This window comes from Zeus faber (assembly GCF_960531495.2).
Source record: "Zeus faber genome assembly, chromosome: 5".
In the NCBI taxonomy this organism is placed as follows: domain Eukaryota; kingdom Metazoa; phylum Chordata; class Actinopteri; order Zeiformes; family Zeidae; genus Zeus; species Zeus faber.
The window spans coordinates 23,517,075-23,536,847 of NC_137192.1; the positions used below are offsets into that span (position 1 = coordinate 23,517,075).

General features: G+C 44.6%; 1 protein-coding gene across 1 annotated transcript in view; it reads right to left on the minus strand.

Moving 5' to 3' along the window:
- Positions 1 to 13,476: 13,476 nt before the first annotated feature.
- Positions 13,477 to 19,773, minus strand: part of dhrs3b (dehydrogenase/reductase (SDR family) member 3b) — a 10,765-nt gene continuing 4,468 nt past the window's right edge. The window contains exons 2-6 of the mRNA XM_080000514.1: positions 16,387 to 16,530; positions 16,076 to 16,195; positions 15,308 to 15,546; positions 14,511 to 14,636; positions 13,477 to 14,101 (exon numbers count right to left, since the gene is read on the minus strand). Coding sequence (XP_079856640.1) covers positions 14,017 to 14,101; positions 14,511 to 14,636; positions 15,308 to 15,546; positions 16,076 to 16,195; positions 16,387 to 16,530 — 714 coding nt within the window. The 3' untranslated portion in view covers positions 13,477 to 14,016. The remainder of the gene's footprint in view (positions 14,102 to 14,510; positions 14,637 to 15,307; positions 15,547 to 16,075; positions 16,196 to 16,386; positions 16,531 to 19,773) is intronic.

The window sequence follows — 19,773 nt, forward strand, 5'->3', positions numbered from 1 at the left end:
GTCTCTACCTTTATGTGCTTCCCATTCAGGGAAGATGTTGAGGTTGATTCACTCTTTCACCTGAACTGGTCTGCAGTGGAGGACGAGATGTTGACAATGCAGGCTGACATTCAGCTCAAGTCCAGGGCTCATGGACAGGTTTGGAACTTATTCACGAAGGAAAAGTATCCAAACATGAGGAAATGTGCTCCCTCCTTGACTGCATTATTCAGCTCTACTTATTTATGCGCGTCAGCCTTTTCCCACATGAAGATTATTAAGTCCAAATGCCGTTCCACCTTGACTGATGATCATTTGGAAGCTGCCTGAGGCTGGCTACCAGCAGCTACTGTCCGGGCTGCGCAACCCTGCCGACTTCATTCAGTGCAAGTCATCAGAGTAAGGTAGTGACCAGGAATGTATTTAATTGTATTGTGCTGTAAAGGTTCTTACAGTGATGCAAGGTACGCTAGCATATATTGTATATATAAAGTATACTCAGTGTATATATATAAATAAATATATTTCGCATTTTTTAACGCAGGTAGATCATTTTGAGCTGGTCAGTTTAAAAGTAGCTCGCAAGCCGAAAAGGTGTGGGCACCCCTGACCTAGAGTGTTATATAAATCACATCTGCTAAGCCAGCATTCTAACTAAATTACCTTTATATGTCCTTTTAATAAATCTGTTGTGGAAGGCGATATCCACATGGCGATTTTATTATCATCTTCCCAGTGGGAATTTATCAGTTTAATCGGCATCTATCTTTAAGGCAAAAGACTGATAAAGCTTCATAAAACAGTGTAATTATGTGGTCATTACGTGATCTCTGTATGCAGAGTTGAACTAAAGCATATTTAAAAATGATTCCATAAGTCATCAATGTGGTTTCGTAACACAGTATAAACATGATTAAAAGATGCTTGCAGTGTCTTTGAACTACTCTTGTCAACTTCATCAAAAGCAGTAGAAGGCCCTGTTATTTGTACAGGTGTTAATATCTACAGATTATAAAACAATTATATCAACCTGAACACAGAGTGAGTGGAAGTCTCAACAGAAAGATCCAAAAACTGTGTGTTGTGTGCAAAGGTATATTTAGTCATCCCTCCGCCGAGACGACCAAGCCGGCCTGTCACAGTCCGTGTATGTATGTGTCTGTATGGGGTTTTTGCCGTATAATTTTCTATTTACTTTGAGTCTCAGTGGGAGTTGTTCGCTCTGAGAGTTGCCGGCAGACGGATAGGGCTCCTGTCTCATAGAAGTGGAGAACCAGGAGGGGTTGATAACTGAACAGAGGAGTGGAGGGGAGGGATAGGGGGGGATTGGGGGCAGCAAGGCGGTGGCGGGAGGCTGTTTGGAGGGTGGAACGGGAGGGTTGGGAGGGTGGGATGGGAGGGATGGGGGAGTCGGGTATGCGCGAGTACGGAGGACCTCCCCATGAACTGTGTAGTCGCGAGCCGGGTCATTGGGGCGAGGTTGTCAGAGCGTGCCTGAAACAGTACACCCAGGGGTTCAGCCAGAGTTCACACACTCAATGTGCAAGATCCATGTCCCTCCGTCAGCACGGCTACCAAACACCAGCGCATGCACGGAAAAAACGCCGGCACAAAAAACCTGCATCCTCACACCTGCGTGACATCGCACAAACAAACACACATTGACGTACGCATGTCCGCGAAGCACAAACAAGCAAACAAACAAGAGACCCTCAAATTCCAGGAGGAAAACCGATGGACTTGTGAAATGCACAGGGTGTTAGGTACAAAAATCCATATTTCTGGCGCGGAAAGTGCTGGAATCAGTGGAGACCTAACAACAACCTCTTTACATGCTGTGCGTTGCATTGCGCACACGCTAACACACTGTTTTTCTATCAGCGCATTATAAACTTTATTATCCGGGGGTGACAGATGCAAAGTAAATATGTATAGGGGAGAGCGGAGAGGGCTTGCCTCCTCAAGTAACCGGATCCAGTGAGCCGCTGAGACCGTAACCGATAGTGTCCATGGCCAGTAAAAACAGCAGAGAGGGGTTTTTAACGCTGTGAGAAAGATTTTCTTTAATTCCAGTCAGTATGGTTTAAATAGGAGAGGCCACTAAGCCAGAATCCCCTCTGTGTGAGTGAGCCCTTTGTGGGAAAGCTGTCTGCTCTACTCCCATTGAAGACGGGTTGGCCCATTGTCAAACCCAGAGCTTGACCTGGTGTTGAACCCAATTGTCAAACTTGCAGTGTAGTGTGGGACCTCGGTGGGGGAGGGGCCGAGGCTCCACGCTGTGGTTTCACTGACTGAGGCAAGTGTTTGTCGTCCTGGGTCCCTGCAAGAGCTGCATGGACTGATTTTGTGTGTTTATATTCAAACCAGCGGAGGTGGCTCGTTTCTACTTGCATATATTCAGCCACATGTACCGAAGGAATCTTACACAGTCTCATTTGGTCACAATCTTTGGCTACATTTTAGAAATATTGTTTTTATGTTTGAAGTGGTAACCCCTGCGGTTATTTTGTTAAAGGAACCCCGTGTTTGATGTTTATCCCATATGTATTTAGCCTGTACTTCATAAGAAACAGCACATTCAATGCATTTGTGTTGTGCGTGCGCTCCTTCTATACTGCTTCCATTGTTGGTGGCGGGGTCCGCCTTTCCCAGCAAGAACGCAAAGACTGGGTGACACGGCCCAGCTAGTCGTGGTCAGAAAACTGTCGATATGGATGAACATTCACAAAATAAAGAACCAATGGTTTAGAAGTAGGCAAAAAGAAAGTGACTTTGAGCGAAGACAAGGGTTCTGCGTGGCATTATGGGACTTGTAGCGTAATCCACCCAGAATTGCGGCTTTCATTTGGTCTTGTTGCTTCTTCTTCTCTTTGAGTCTTTATGTTTTTATGTTTCTCCCTTTAAGTGACCTAATGTAGTTACAAATTCCACTCTCTAGATTAAAACAACTCGCTTGAGCTGCAAAGTAAAAGTGTGCTGTGTTTCCCTGTTGTGCAACTCCATCGACTGTTAAGATATTAAAACAGATTTGAGTCATTGGCACGAGTAATTACTTGACTCACTACTTTCTTGGTACTCTCGTTGTCATTTGGATAACTACTTTGTCTACTTAAGTTAAAATCCTAATGGTACTTTCAGTTAAATAGGCAAAAGTTTAAAAAGTAGAACCACCCCTTTCCATCCTTTTTTATACAATTAAATCCAATGTATGTTCTCACCACCCAGAGAACCCCCCTCCAGTTCCCGTGGTGACAAACCCTGCTTTCCACCTCGGTTCTCAGGACAGGAGATCGCTCCGTTCTGGGGCTTTGACGGACAGGCCCAGCTGTGGCAGTCAGGCGCCAGAGCACCGCACCCACAGAGGCCGAGGCAGACGAGGCCCAAAACGCAGAACAATCCACTCTTTGTGCATCTACTGGAAACCATCAACTGCATCCAAATGACCGTAAGCTTCAGATACAAGCCAGATGTTGGAATTCCTCCGCTCGGTTCAATCACAGTCCAGTCGGGCTCATCCAAGCCCCGCGGCGGAGCAGTGGCAACAGAGAGGGGAAAGGCTCGACTCTGGCTTGGATACATGAGCCCCGGTCTAATTGAGCCAGAGTTAAAAGTTAAAATTTGTCCCGTTCCCATACAGTGGAACTACCGTTGCTAATCCATAAATCCAGAGCAACTGGAGCGCTCTTGCATAACTATCTCAATATTTTCTTCAATGTAGAAACGTAGAAATCCTGCCATATGTAATAACACTGCAATTAGTTATACTAATAACACTGTAATAACACTGCAATAAGTTAGACCAACCCATCTGTTATTAATCTCGTCCATATTGTTGTGGGCATATTATTAATATTATTATTATTATTATTATTATTACATTGGTAGTAGTAGTAGTAGAAGTAGTAGTAGTTTTAGTATTTAAAAAATATTTTAATGTATTTATGATGTACAGAAATATCCAAGCATATTTACTTTTGTATTTAAACCCAGTCAATACTTGTTGCAATACTTTCCTAGCCTTTCGTTTTTTGGTGGATAAAGCACATTTCGTTTTCTGTAAATTTGGTATTTCCTGTTCTTTTTTAGACTGCTAACCATAACTTTTCTTTGCCTCTGTCTAGTTTTATTTCTATTTTGTTTTGCACCACAATGCACTAGGACAAATTCCAAGAACACAAAAATGTACTTGGCCCAATAAACAGACTCTGACTCTTATAAGTAGCGGTGATCATTTGGACTCTGTTTTCACATTAGCCACAACAGTCTCAGGCCTAAACCAGACAACAGCACCTCCCCACCTCCACCACCTCCACCACTATCATAACCATCATTAAGTGTTTGTCCCCGTATCGTACCATCAGCATGTTCAGAAGGGCACATTATCTTGTAAGGTCTTCCAGATATGTCCCGAGCTATCTGCTGGGAGACTCATTTGTCCCCTCACAGGCTAATTACTGCAAACTGTGCAACGCGCCCCCTCCATCTTGCCTCGGCAGCCGCGGCCAACCTTTCACCTCCGAGGTGTTGAGCAGGCAATTACTCTTCCTAGCTCCTGTGTGAAGGGCACAAACCAAAAAACATGGAGGCTTGGCCGTCGCTCTTTCCTCTCTGGCTCCATTCCCCCGACCGATGCAAACTCTCTTTTACAACCACACTCACAAAACCACTTTTCATTTCAGTGATTAATTGGCCTGGCTTCTCAATCCAATCGCACTTCAACCTTTTGTTTGTTTTTTAGATGCTTGTTTTAAAGGCCTCGTCCACACTTATACGGATTTTTCTGAAAACGCATTTTTCCCCCGTCGTTTAAAAAAAAATGCTCCGTCCACACGAGAATGCAAAATGGTTTAAAATACTCACTTAATCATTCCAGGCCAGTAGGGGTTGATAATATCTCATAAAACTTGTCAAACACCAGAGAAGAACATTAGGAGCGTGTGTATTGAGCTTCTTTTTGAACGCCGTGATCGTAATATTCAGACACAACACTGTACGGACGCCATTCCTAAAGTTGGACATCACAACGGGCGTCGGCCATCGCTTGTAGGTTTCTGACGCAGGTTGGGGTCCTGACATCAGTGTTTTCAAGAGGCTCCATTTTACTTCCTCCGCACAAATACACAAAAAATATGCACAAAAAAGCTTAGTTTCCAGTTCCTTAAGAGCACTTTTTGTGTGGATGAGAGGTCACAACACAGGAAAAATACTACGTTTTCAAAAATATCTGTATATGTGTGGGCAGGGCCTAACAGTCCTATGTCCTAACAGTCCTAAGTGATAACAGTCCTAAGTGATAACAGTCCTAAGTGATAACAGTCCTCAGTCATAACCGTCCTAAGTTATAACGGTCCTAAGTGATAACACTACTAATCCTAACAGTCCTAAGTCCTAACAGTCCAAAATCCTAACAGTCCTAAGTCCTAACAGTCCTAAGTCCTAACAGCCTACTGTTAGTAGTTAGGTTTGAGTCCTAATGACCCAAGTGGGAGCAGGTTGGAGTCCTGTCATGTTTAACTGTGTAGGCCTGTTTTAAAATACACTTCAATGTCTTTATCTGCTTTTAGCTTTTTCTGTCTATGCTTTTATTATTTCTTTATTTGGGCTTGAATTGCCCTTGCCCTATTTTTGCATTGCCTCTAGTGCAAGCATGCCCAAAGTGTGGCCTGCGCTCCATATTAGTAACCCCCCATTGTCATAACCACAGCATATTTCTATTGTTCTTGAGTGGAGAAACCCTTTGATTGCTCAGGGAGCATGGGGTGTTTAAAGCTCAGTCCTAGGTGAGAACTGTGGTCGTTTGCAATGGAAGTGTTAAAATTCAGGCCCGGATTCTCGGCGAGCCGCGTCCTGACTCACTCATTTACCAGCGCTGCGCTCGCGCTCCCCCTGCGCTCTCTGATAGCCCACATCCTCCAAAACGCTGGCTAACAGCTCTCTGGAGGGAGGGATGCTTTCATCCTGATGCACACGCTGGATACGTTTGGTCTGTTTCCATTTAGCTCGGTTCAGGTGTAGTTCACGGGGGCTGCCAGCGCTTGTCATGTGACCTGCGAGCGGGCTCCGGGCTCTGCGCCCAGGAGGCCTCTGTTTATGTAATATCGCCTTGTGATAGATCGAGAGCCCACCCCCGTGCTGTAAAGAGCTGTAAAGCAGCGTCTCGGCTATCAGAAGGTACCACTTGACACTTGATCTATTTCTATTCGTTCCGTGGTTCGGTCTGATGTCGTGCTCGGTCCTGGTCAGTGTAGCGAGGGAGCCTGGACGCCGCTTCCCTTTCTACCCCCTTTTCGAGGGCAATGAGGGAATGGCGCCCTCCGCGTGACCCACATCTGATTCACCTTGATGGAGGCGGGCCCCTGGCACAGGGCCACGAGCCACAGAGTTCAGCCGGGCTGCGACACCGTTGCGTAACCCGACAGTGGAGGAAGCGGCTCGGCTTAGGCTTCCGCTCGGGCAATAAATAAATCTGCGCGAGACCGCTCCATCTGGGAACAACATTTCTCAGCCCCGGCTGCTCCTGACGCCATGCCTGGTGGGCTTTCTAAGTAATCCAGAGCCCGTCCAGACCGAGCGGAGCACACGGTGAACTGCGTTTCACCCCCTTCCACACCCTTCCCCTTTTGACTGTTTGACTGCGCCGAGGAGCATTCTTGACTTTGCTTTGTTTGTCCCCGAGCGGTTACCTCCTACCTCCTCTCGCTGTGAAGTGCCGGCGCTCCAAAGCAGATGAGTGAAAACCACATGTGCCGTCAGATCTCTCTCTGCTTCCCAGGGTGAGGCGATGGGGGGGGGGGGGGGTGGGGGGGTGTTTGCTGCTTTCAGTTTAAACGGATTCACAGGAAGATCTTCAACATAATTGCGACATCTGTACATTTATAATCAGCCATACTAGCATCCATACTGCTCAACTACTACTCAACTAGTGCTTTCTAACTTTACTTATCCTATGCACACAATCTCATTTTGGATATTCTGTATGTCTTTGCATATTTCACTTATTTTTGTTCGTTATCTTTGGCTGTTTTTGAATATTTGGCTGTTTGTTAAGCTTTTTTCTATGTTAATGGTCTGTACATCAATGCACCAGTCTTTAGTATGACAAATTCCTTGTAAATAGAAATGTACTTAATTAACTTTACTCAATATACCTAATTTACTTTTAATTTAGTTAATAAACGGATCTCGATTCCGATTATTATTTTTATCATTATTATTATTATTATTATTATTATTATTATTATCATCATTATTATTGTTATCATTATTATTATTATTATTGGTCTGCAAGGGGGGCCTACCTCCTTTTCTATATAGTGTTATAGTATGACTTTATATTGACTACACAATATAAACAATGGATATGCACTGTTTACTTTAAACCAAAGTAGAACGTAGGCGGTTCACTTTCATACGCTTCATGCAGATCCATGTCGCTGTGATAACGGTGCTGTTCTGTTCCTGATAAGATCTGGTGCCATGATAATGCAGCTCCAGAGCAGATCTTAGACTTTAATGGAAAACAGCACATGAGAAGAGGACGCTCTCTCGATCTCTCTCTCTCTCTCTCTCTCTCTCTCTCTCTCTCTCTTTGAGCAACAGAAGATCTATTTTCCCAAGATCACCGTATATATAAATACAATATGTACAGTATTCATTCAGCCATGTATGGCTTGTGATCAGTGTGGAATCAATATGGAATTCATGCAGCGCTGCACCTCTGCTCTGTTTGTCCTTGCGTTTCTTCTTCCACGTTCACTTCACACCTAATGCCTGATCCATATGGATGAACTGTATCTGTGAGGTGACCAGTCTAAAAACATCTACAAACATATTCGGCAGATGGAAGTCAGTGACATAGTGTAACTTAATATTTCGGATGGACTATTGAAGCCTTTGGTCGTTGCTGGTGGCCTAGCTGCTACTGTTCTCTATTTGGGGTGTTGTTCGTGAGGACCAAAGTAAACGTGATAAGTTCATCCAGTAGATTTGTTGTAAGACGACGCGCAAACGATTCGTTCGTAGTGAACACATCTTTTTTAAATGACTCAGGAATCGGGAGTCACTCCGGCAGAAGGGTCGTTCGTTCGCGACTCGGGTCACACGGGTACTCACTGAGACTCCTCTCTCGAACCAAATGATCCAAGATCCATGAGTCACAAGTTATGAAGCCGTACAGAATATAATTAATAAAGATTAAAATCAAGTGAAAATAATTCGGGAAAATTCATATTGAATGTGGCTGATTTACGCTTCGCATCCCACCAGAATGAATAATTGTGACATTATTAATTGATTCCTGTGAGAATTCCATTCATAACTCGTAGCCCAACTGACTTTTGGCGATCTTTATACGACTGTATCCAACAAACAAGGAACAGTCGGACAAGTTGAATGTAAAGAGCCGAATCTCTAAAATGAGCTGAACTTTTCATCACTTGTGTCTTTACAATAAAAATTAACCTTGTCCCAGCACGTCAGCCATTATTTCAATCCCAAGGACACGTTAATTGCAGTTCATCCCCTTTGAGCCAATGAGGTCTTTTGTGTGTGTGTGTGTGTGTGGGTGTTTGTGTGTGTTTGTGTGTGTGTGTGTGCGTGTGGATGTTTATGTGTGTGTGTGTGTGTGTGTGTGTGTGTGTGTGTGTACATGTCTGCCTCCTCCTCTGCGTCTGCCAGTCTTCTTTGACCTTTGACCCCACTGTGTACAATAACTCTGGCGGCCTGACGGGTGGACTGAGGCGTGGCGCCCAGGACGTTCTATCACCCGACCCGACGCCATGATGGATGGAGGCGGCCGTGAAAAAGACAACGGTGAGAAAAGGGAAGTTAGTGAAAGGTGCTTAAAAAGTGGAGAGGAGGACACTGTAACCAATAACAACTTGCTGGACTACACTCGGCTGTTTGCTTTGGGAAGGGTCCTGTTCTACTCGCCCACAAACCCACTTAAGGTCGTGGAGTTTATTGTGCCATTCCTTGGCCATTATTGTGCCAACAAGGGTTAATGCATTGAAGTCATCCAACCATACTATCACTCATATGTATTCATAAAATTCATAAAATGTACTCATAAAATTGTATCTGATTGCTGGAAAATAATATGTTATATAAAGTGTGACATATGTTTTTATGCGGGAAACTGCACAAATGCACAAACTATGGATGGGCAGATGGATAGATAGGTAGGTATGAATGTTTGGATGTATGGATGTATGGATGGATGGATGAGTGGATGGATGTATGTATGGATGTATGGATGGATGGATGGATGGATGTATGTTTGTATGTATGTATGTATGGATGAATGGATGGATGGATAGATGGATGGATGGATGGATGGATGAATTGATGTATGTTCTTACATTACACATAAGCAATAACTGCACTGTGTTTCTACTGCTTTTCTTCCCAAAATAATTATGTTGATTAGTGAACCCAACAAATGAATACAGCATACGCAGCAGAGACGTTTCAGACGAGGAGGATAAGGATGAGGAGAATCAGGACGAACCATCTGCCCGGACAACGGAGGATTTTGGGACTTATGGGACGTCTATAATGGTCAGATCCTGCACTGGGTTTTACATGCGTTCGGCATCGCCGCACAACAAGCCAAATGGACTCCAGATTTGGGTGCCTATAACATATTAAATGGATCATTGGAGGCTGACTTTTCCACAGGCCCCTGTGTTGAGATTACAAATGCTTGGACAGCATATAGGAAAAATACACCCAGTCTTGCTGCGCTCATTTAAAGCAAGAGGCTCGAAGTTAGAAGAAGAAGGAGGAAAAGGAGGAATGCAGGAACGCCCTGTGACTTAGTTTCAGTTTAAAGCTTATTGTCTGATGATAATACAAATATAGGTTGGATCTTTGTTAGATCTCCATTGGATCTCCATTGAATCTCCCTTAGTTTTCCATTTGGATCTCTATTTGGATTTCCATTGGATCTCTGTTAGATCGCTGTTAGATCTCCATTGGATTTCCATTGGATCTCCATTTGGATCTCCATTTGGATCTCCATCGACTCTTCATTGACTCTCCATTGATCTCCATTGGATCTCTAATGGGTCTCCCTAAGATCGCCCTAAGATCTCCATTGGATCGCCATTGAATCTGAGTTGGACGTCTGTTGGATCTCCCACGTTGTTTTTGACTTTGCAGAGTTGTCAAAAAAGTCAGGTCAGGTCTGAAACGTGCACAGAATCCACCTGGGAATGCGCTCTCCTATTTCCTATTGCTCCCCAAAAACCCCAACACAGTCCTGTGCTTCCACTAACAAAAGAGAGAGAGAGAGAAAGAGAGAGCGAGAGAGAGAGAGAGAGAGAGAGAGAGAGAGAGAGCCTCTTCCACCCCCTCACCCCTTTGATTCCTCCAGTATTTGGCTAACCCCGCTCTGAACCGGCCCCATGTGATCCAGACTGTTTGTGGCCTCCTGGTCCAGCGTGCGAGCGCTACATGCCTCCTCGACCTACTTCCATCCCTACATGCTTCTTCTCCTTCTCTCTCTCTTGCTCTCCCCCTCCGCTTTCGCAACCGCTCTCCCTCGCTCTGGGAATGAGAAACAGGCCCTTGGAGGAGGAGGGGGGGGGGGGGGTTAGGTTCTCTCTCCGCCGCCTCCCTCCTCCAGCGCGGGTCACCTACTGATCACAATGGCATTTCTGGTTTGCCGGGATCTAAACGAATGTTTATGAGGCTCGTCCAGGAGCTCCAGGCCCAAATCCCAACTGAATGTGTTTTTTCGGCCAAGTACATTTTCATATGTGAGGAGCTTGTCGCAGTGAGAACTGGTGCCATGAACATCCTCCCAGTTGCAAAACCAGCTTTTTGTTTATTTTGCGTTTGATTGTTTCAGCACCACTTGAGTTTAAAATATAAAGTTTGCTTGAGCGCATCTTGGTCCATTAAGCAAGGATATTGGCTTTATAATGAACCTGTCCGGGCAGAGAAACAACATGACCTGCGTGCGCACGTGCACCGTCCGCCATGTTGGCTCTTTGCTTGGAGTGAAATAACTGTAATATTAGAGGAACTACCAGCGCATGAACAAAAAGGATTAACATCTTGAGCAAAGGCAAAACTTTATATTTCAACATAAACCATTTTTTTCCCCATAAATGCTCACTGCAAGAAATGCATATCCCATCAATTTGAATATGTTTAAGTAAAAATATAGAATAGAATATAAATTGTTGCCCATTAGAGCCGCTATGCTTTCAAACTTAGCTGTTAAAGGGAAACTGCTTTATTTTTTTAAACCACATTTTTCCCATATTAACCTTATTTTTTGCTATTGAGGGTAAACCTGACTGATGGCATCCAAATCTTTGAAATTCCAAAATCTGTGAAAATCCAATATTTGATCGCACGGGAACTCGGCTGAAGCTGTTCCAAACCAGATAAGAAGTGAGAACCCTAACCCTTAACATAAAGTGACACACAAAGTTACACAAAGTTAAGACATAATAAGTTGCCGCAAAAACTCCGGTATTGTTACGCTCACTGACTCAGAAGGGATGTGAACCCATAAGCACAACACAAAAACAATCAGGTAAGAAGTCAAAGTCCACAAGGTTTATATCAAAAAACAAGCAGGGGTCAAAACCAGGAGACCAGACAGAGAAGGCAAACTAATATGGCAGGGAATCAGAGTCCAGGGAATTAGGCAGAGAATCAGGGTCCAGGGAAACAGGCAGAAAATCAGGTTCCATGCAATCAGGCAGAGAATCAGAGTCCAGAGAATCAGGCAGAGAATCAAGGTCCAGGGAAGAGTTTTGGATGGAAGGTAAAGGAAACAGGTCTTAGTGCGGGAAAGCTCAGCGTAATGCAAGAGACAATCTGGCAGAGAACAAAGGGAATTGGACTGGTGAGGACTGAATGAACTGCAGGCGGGGAAATCCAGGTGGAGAGAAGGGAGCGACGGCAAAGCAAAAGGAAGTGGGCAGATCTGAAATGACATGGAGGTCAGTGACATGGCATGAGGAAATTACCAGATGAAAATAAAAAAAGAAAACAAATATAAATAATGGGCGATCAGGGACGATTCATGACAGGTAGGTATATATATATATATATATATATATAGAGAGAGAGAGAGAGAGAGAGTGAGAGCCCCTTTCCTACTTGCACTTGAAAGCCATAAATCTCCTGGCAATGTTCTATAATTGTGTCCTGAGGGAAAGAAATCCGGTCTCGATGTTCTGTAGAAGTCCTTCCGTAAATTTCCCAACTCTTGGAGTAATATAATTTCCGTCAAATTGCCAGAGCGGCTGTGAATGGAAATTTGTGGGAATGGAAGCATTAACATTGCCGTAGAGAAGGGGCAGAGCCAAATCCAAACAAATCACAAATAGCGGGATTTTACCAATATTTTTTAAAAAGATTTGTTGTCAGGAAGAAGAAAAAAAAACATTCGGAAAAAAAAACGACTCCGATCCAAACGGTGGAGCTCGGCTGTCAAGATGAAAAACTGAAACACATCCAGTCTCTCTATGGACACAGGTCTTTTTATTCTTACATTTTAGTATTTTTCTTCTTAAAAATGCCACCGGGACCCTAAAGGTGTCTTTCACAGTTGGGGTGCGGTGCGACCGTGCAGAAGCAGAAGCACTTCGCTTTCCCGCCGGCTGCACTGGAGCATGGAGCTTGGGAGGGAGGGAGGGAGCGGACAGGGAGAGGTAGAACAGGTGGAGAATGTTCATCGGCAGAGAGTGTAGGACAAGTTGAAATTAATCACACCGATTTAATAACTTTGGTTTAGGGATATTGTGTCCGGAGACGGGGGATCTGTCCCTTCTCAGTCGGTGGAGGAACGTGTCCATGGGTCGGGGAGACAGGGAGCGAACCACTGGTCTAAAAACCAGACTGATTCTGTTGCCTAGTCTCACGTAATATTAGACACCTCTCGTGTGAGCACTATGTAATGTAGCCGTAACAGTCATGTATGTGGGAACAGACTCCTTACAGAACTTTTCCGTTAAGGGGGCCAATGTGGGAATGATTACCCACTGCCTTTGCCGTTACGGATTCCGTGTGGGAAAGTGGCTTAAATATTTTAACTACCTTCATTCATTGTGAGTCAAACCGAGTGAATGGAGTGGAGTCTTTTTTATGAAAGTGCTGTTTATGCTCCGTAGCTCTGTCAAATTATTCCGTCCTTATTTTTCTTTACTTGATTTTACAGTCTCCATTTAAAGCTGCCTGTCTTAGGAAAACATACAAACTCCATTTTCTTTAAACCAGGGTACCTGGAGCTGCCAAGGTTTTATTATAGAAACTATCATTATGATTGCCTATTTTTGACTTGAGCTGTAAACACTGCAATTTCCTCCCAGGAATAATAAAATATGTCTATATATATCTATCTCATTGTCCAAAACTAGGGAATAAAATTAAACTATTCATGTTATTTTCAATTCTCTAAATTGTAATATATATATATTTTATCTATCACCACATCAGTCTAATTCCAAACACAAAAAGATACCGCTTCCCTAAAACTCCACTTTATTAAGATTTATTTAATCGAAAACACATTAAAAGTTTCATAATAATAATAAAAAACAAAAGACACAGGCAACAAAACTGGCTAAAGGAGTGTCAAAACAAAAGGTACCCTCCCAGGTAAATGCTGGTACAGAAGTCGGCATGGCTTATTTTGTCAAATGAGAAAGTTGCTTCATCTGTGTGCATAAAAACATGTGGGTGCACACACACACACACACACACACACACACACACACACACACACACACACACACACACACACACACACACACACACACACACACACACACACACACACACACACACACACAAAAATTAAATCAAATCATGACGGGACCAGGATGTACCCTGCATCGCAGCGCCCAACGTCCTCTCGCACATTTCAGCGCTCCCTATCGAGGAGCTTCCAGCTCCGCCCCACGGCGTCCCACACTCCACGAGTCCCTTCATCCCACCAGTTTTTGGGGCTGTTCTTTCGTTCCGCCCAGTCCAGTCCGGTCCGGTCCAGTCTAGGCCAGGCTCGGCTGGCAGCGCTCATGTCCTCCCTTTGAACGTGTTCATGCAGGTGTAGCTTCCAGAAAACTTGTGGATTTCTTCAAGGGCAACCTGTGGCATGAAGCTAGGATGGCAGAAGAAAAGTATCACATTAGGTAGGTGATTAAAACCGTTTAACGAGTACTAGTACAACTATTCATTCATTCATATCCTTTTTTTTTATTTTTTATTTTATTTTATTTATTTATTTTTTCTGGGAAAGCGCACAGCGGGGGAGACCCTTATTTGCAATGTGGATTCAATAAGGCTTAAAAATACCCTGAAATTTCTGATTACTTATTAGTTGGAAGCTGGAGTCTGATCCATTCCAGGGAGTGAGTGGATTGTCACAGCCATGACAAGTTGGTAGTCTTTGTATTGCTAACGATAATAATGATAAATATAATAATGAAGAATGACAATAACAAGAGCAAGAAGCTAAACAAAATGCAAAAAAAAAAAAAAAAAAAAAAAAAAAAGAACCCGCTGGCTACCTTTTGAGAAGGACCAGGGCGTGCATGGTCCACGGCAGGTAGACGAAGGCCTTCCCGGCTCTGACGGCTTCGACGGTTCTCTTGGCGACCAACTCGGGTCTGAGCGGCGGAAAGAGCTGAGGAAACCTATGACGCAAGAACCGAAAAAACAACAGACATGTTTCTACATGTGGCTATTAGGTAATGGAGTGTGACCGTCATGCTGAGAAACTGAAAGCTACGAGCTTCCACTGTCTCAACCCTCCTTTGGGGTTATTGCTGGACATTTGCACATTAACTCTGCTTTCAACGGGAACACAACGTTCTCTAGGGTTCATGGGAGTAAAGCAACAACTGGTTGGTTGCTGTTTAGCAAGCATTGCAAACATGTTGTATTTTCGACGCATCTACCGAGACTGAGCACACACTGCTCCGTATCCTAAATCTCCAGCAGAGTGCTGCGTATGCTCTTACATAACCAAGAGGAAGGAGCAAAGGACAAACTTCCTTTTTCATGGCTTGAGAGGCTGCGTTTAGAGGAGGCCTAGTCTTCCGACATTGTGTGCCACGGACAGCTTAGAAGCTCTCTGGGAACACTTGGCGGTTCATGGGTATTACTCATAAGTATTTAATGGTTGTTTATGGAAAGGGTAGCGCATGAATTATTAAGAGTCGTATTCAGAGCATTTCGCCTGGACCTCTTTCCAGGGAGACTTGCAATCGATGCGACGGTCCACGAGATTAAAGATGAACGCAGCCGGTGGTGATGAGAACCTACCCAAGCCCTCCAAGACCCTTTTGAGGCACCTCACTCTCACCTCACTCTCATGCCCTGGAACATCTCCGTGTTGGTGTGGAAGGGCAGGATGGTGGTGCAGGCCACGCCGGGACAGTCGAGCAGGCCCAGCGCCAGGCTCTCCATGAAGGCCAGCGACGAGGCCTTGGAGGTGCAGTAGTCTATGGCCCCGGGGATGGGCGACTGGGACAGGATGGAGTTGATGCACACCACGTGTCCGTGCTGCAGCTCCAGCATCCTGGGCAGGAAGGCCTTCGTCGTCTGGGAGGAGAATGTGTGGGAAGAGCGAGACGAGATATAGGGGAGCGGGAAGAATAGAGGGTAAATGAAGACAAGGGAAGGGATGAGAGAGGATGAGCTCATGGGGGGAGAAAGAGATCTAAATATACGGACTATAGCCAGACAAAAGCAGAGCAGGGTAAAATAAAAAGAACAAAATAGGCCGAGAGTGTAACCACAGATTAAATTCCCATTTCCATTTGGTCGATAATTGCATTTCTGTCGGCATGTGACACGGTCTTTTGTGCTCCATTCAGACTTAAAATGCCACAAGTTTCAAAAGCCCCTCTGATGTTTCAGGGGCTGAGAGGCAATTTGGAAATACCCCACTTAACCTGCCATAACGCAGCCAACAGTGACGGCTCAGAGGAAAACCTATACACCGCTAAGCCGTGCAGGGGCAGAGGCTGCTAAAACCAAAGTTGGCAAACGCCGAGGATTATCCACCGTCAGGAATTCCCCCGGTTCTCCTTCATGTACGAATCTGTTCCTCGACCACTGCAGCTCTTACCCAGAACTGTCCCATGGTGTTGATGTGCTGGGATTTCAGAAGGGCGTCGTCGTCACTGTCCATCAGACTTTTGCCGTGGACCACGGCGGCATTGTTCACCAGTATGGTGACATCTCCCACCTCGGATTGAAAGAGAACCGCGGTGAGACACAAGAGTTTCCGAAGACGTTCTACTGCATGGGTTCTGTTTCTGGGGTCCTCCTGCTGACACTCCGTTACAAGTAAAGACGAACCGGCGTGAAGTGCTAGCGAACGGCGCCAAAGCAACACATTTCTTTCAGTCCGTCTGAAGCGGGCGAAGCCGGTCGTACCTTCTCTCGTACCACCTTGGCTTGTTTGTAGACCTCCTCCCGGTTGGCCACGTCGCACACAAAGTAGTGGCACTCGGTTCCCGAGAGCGAGATCTCCTCGGCCGTCTCTTTGAGGCACCTCTCCGTGCGGCCCCACAGGATCACCTGGCGAGGAGAACATTTTTACTCGTTCAATAGGGAACACGTGGGACGGAATCGCAACCGGAAAAGTCGGAATCCCTTTGTTTTGCCAGGTACATTTTCACGTCCCAGGAATTTATCCCAGTGAAAATATGAGACAGGAATAGCCAAATATACAGACGTAGCAACATTTCCAAAAGAAAATAGTGAAATACAAAAAAAGAACAAAAATCTACAAAAATACAGTTGCTAGTAGTGTGGCACTGTATACACAATATATATGAATACAATACTACAGGTTATGCTTAAATGGTTAGGAGTTATCAGTACACTATAAGGTAAACTATCCTCAATCCTTTGCTATGTGTGGTGTTTGTGGCGTTGTTTCGGGACCTTGGAAGAACTGTGACGCTCTCTTTATGCCCTTTATGGTCTTTATGCTCCGAGAACAAGAGAGGCCATTTTCAGTCCGACAAATAGTTTTCGAGTGAGATTAAAGGGGATGGGGCGGGTGAATAAACTGTCTCTTCTTCTTCTTCTTCTTCTTCTGCCCAGAGACTAAATGAAGGCTGGTCATTTGATCAGGGAACAGGGGGTGGGGGTGGGGGTGGGGGTGGGGGAGGAGGAGGAGGAGAAGGAGAGAGAGAGAGAGAGAGAGAGAGAGCGGGAGAGGGAGGGGTGAGGGGGCAGTGATTGGGCAATTAGATCTGTCAGTCTGCGGGGTCAGGGAAAGGTAATGAAATCAGGGGGTGAGCCCTCCTCCTCATCTCTCAAACACACATTCTCCGGGAGATTACACGGCCGGTTGGGCAGATGAGCCCTCGTCCCTGGTCAGGGAGTCCCGAAAAAAACAGTCTGTGTGTGTGTGTGTGTGTGTGTGTGTTTGTGTGTGAAGTGCTGAGGCGGCGGCGGTGGCGGGGTCTGGCCGCTCGCCCGTGACCAAGGTTATTATTTGAGCGTGGAGTCCTGGGGAAAGTGATCTTGTGTGGCTGGGAGCGGGGAGGGAGGGTGATGATTTTATGAATTGTGGTCTAACCCACTTTGTGTGTTTTGTGTTTGTTTATAAGCGAGCGTGTCTTATGGGTGGTGTTCAGGTTTGGTGCATTATTATTACTATCGTTACTATTTGTATGGAGTTTTTTATGCCCATAGCAACTCTTTAGAATCAGAATGGGTGTATTGCGCAAGGTACATTAACATATACAAGGAATTTGTCGTGGTGAGGTTTGGTGCGTTCCGGTACATACGGGTAACAAAAAAAAAAAAAGAAGGTAAAAATAGACTAATAAAAAATTAATAATAAAGAAATAAAATAGAATAAAAAGTTAAATATATACAAATAGCCGGAAAATACTAAAAAGTACAAAACAGAAAGTAAGATATGAACAACTACTTGTTCACAACTTCTTCTCCACATCAAGGACCCTTCATTTAATATGCATTAGGCCACAGATCACATTTGATATGATTTTGTCTCTGGTCCCCTGGAACCTCTCGAAGGGACCCATGCAGGGCCCCCGGACCCAACGTTTAGAATCTAACCGCCTTAGGGGACAATAAAACAAGAAATTCTGGAATTTCAGTCTTTTTATTTTTATTTTTTATGAGCTGTAATTAGTGCCTGACTCATATTACACAATGGGAGGAATTGGTCCTTTACTTAATCCAAATCAGAATCTAAGTTTATTACGTTTATTTTATTTATGTGTACGTTTCTACAGCCGATTAGTATAAAAAAAAAAAAAAGCCTAACAGTCTGAAAAAAAATACAATAAAATAATAATAAAATAAATACAAATTAAAAAAGGTTGCCAAATATATACAACAGCTGCCAACAAACAGAAATAAAGAAATATCAAAATTTACAGAATATGCTATTCTATGCACAAGTTATTTATAAAGGGTATTTAGGGTATAAATGATAATTAATAATAAATAAATATATAAACGATAATAAATTATCACTATATACACCGTTATCAGAGAATCTTCTTATCAGAAATCAAGACTTTCTTTTTCTAGATTCTCCTTCAAAACCTCAGAAGTTGCAGCAAAATTGCGGTGATTGGCCTCACATCACTCTGTGTGCTTGCCAGTTGAATTATTCAGAAAGGACCTACGTCCTGGAGTCTCGTCGGGTTCCCATCCTGACGTGGCGATGATTTTCCCCGGACACAGTCACTTCGTTGGCCCTTCCTCTTGGAGGGCCTGGGCCTGCCGGCCGTTATCAGATCCGACGCCAGGAGGTGCGAGGCTCCGCCCGAGCTCCCAGTTTGAGCCGCTTTTTAATTAGCTTTCGTGTTTCGTGTTTGCCTCATTTCATTTGCGGGGCCCCCGTCGAAGTAGTCAGCGGAGGAGGAGGCGGAAGCCTGATAAATAACTTAAGGCTATTTTTAATGGGATTTGAGCCTAACAAACAAACCTGACACTTCTCATTAGAAACAAGTCCACAACCCGTTAAAAAAGTTATTTAATTCATTAGGTTTATCAGCCGTCACAACACGCGGTGCCTTCCAGAGCAAACAGCGACCAGCCAAATTGTTATCAGGCTGGAACCAGTAAGAAAACAGCACCGCTGATGAAGCAGGGAGGGCTCCAGCGTCAGTTTAACAGCAACAAACGGCCGAAATGAGATTGCTCTCTCAGAAGAAAAGCCGAAACCAAACAGGACCCTGGGGCCATCACCCGCCGCTCAACCAAGCCTTTGCTTTTTAATATATATATATATATATTTTTTTTTTTTAATTTTTTTTATTCCTCCCCCCACCGGTCCCAAGGTGAAACTCACACTATTTTGTAAACTTTACAAATCCCTCTGGAGGTAAATACTTTTCTCTGCATTTGACCCATCTCAGGGGTCTAGAGCAGTGGGCGGCGGCGTAGCCGCGCACGGGGACCAGCTCCACAACTGGACCGATGCCTTGCACAAGGGGCATCGGTAGGAGCGTCTGACCATGACATGCACGTCATTTTTTTTTTGTGGGTGGGGGAAAAGCGGTGCAACCGGAGGAAACTCTCGCGAACACGCACGGGAGAACATGCAGTCGAGTTGGTCGGGTTCGAACCCAGAACCTTCTTGCTGCTGTGAGGCAACAAAACTGAGCCGCCGTGCCAATTTTTTTTTTAAAACACAAATGATTTTAATACATTTATTTATTTTTTCTTTGCATGTTTGGATGGGTGGGTGTGAGCCCTTGTTTTCACGGCCATTGTATTGGATGCAGGGTGGGGGTGGGTGGGGGCACATGGACGGGGCAGCAGGAGTTC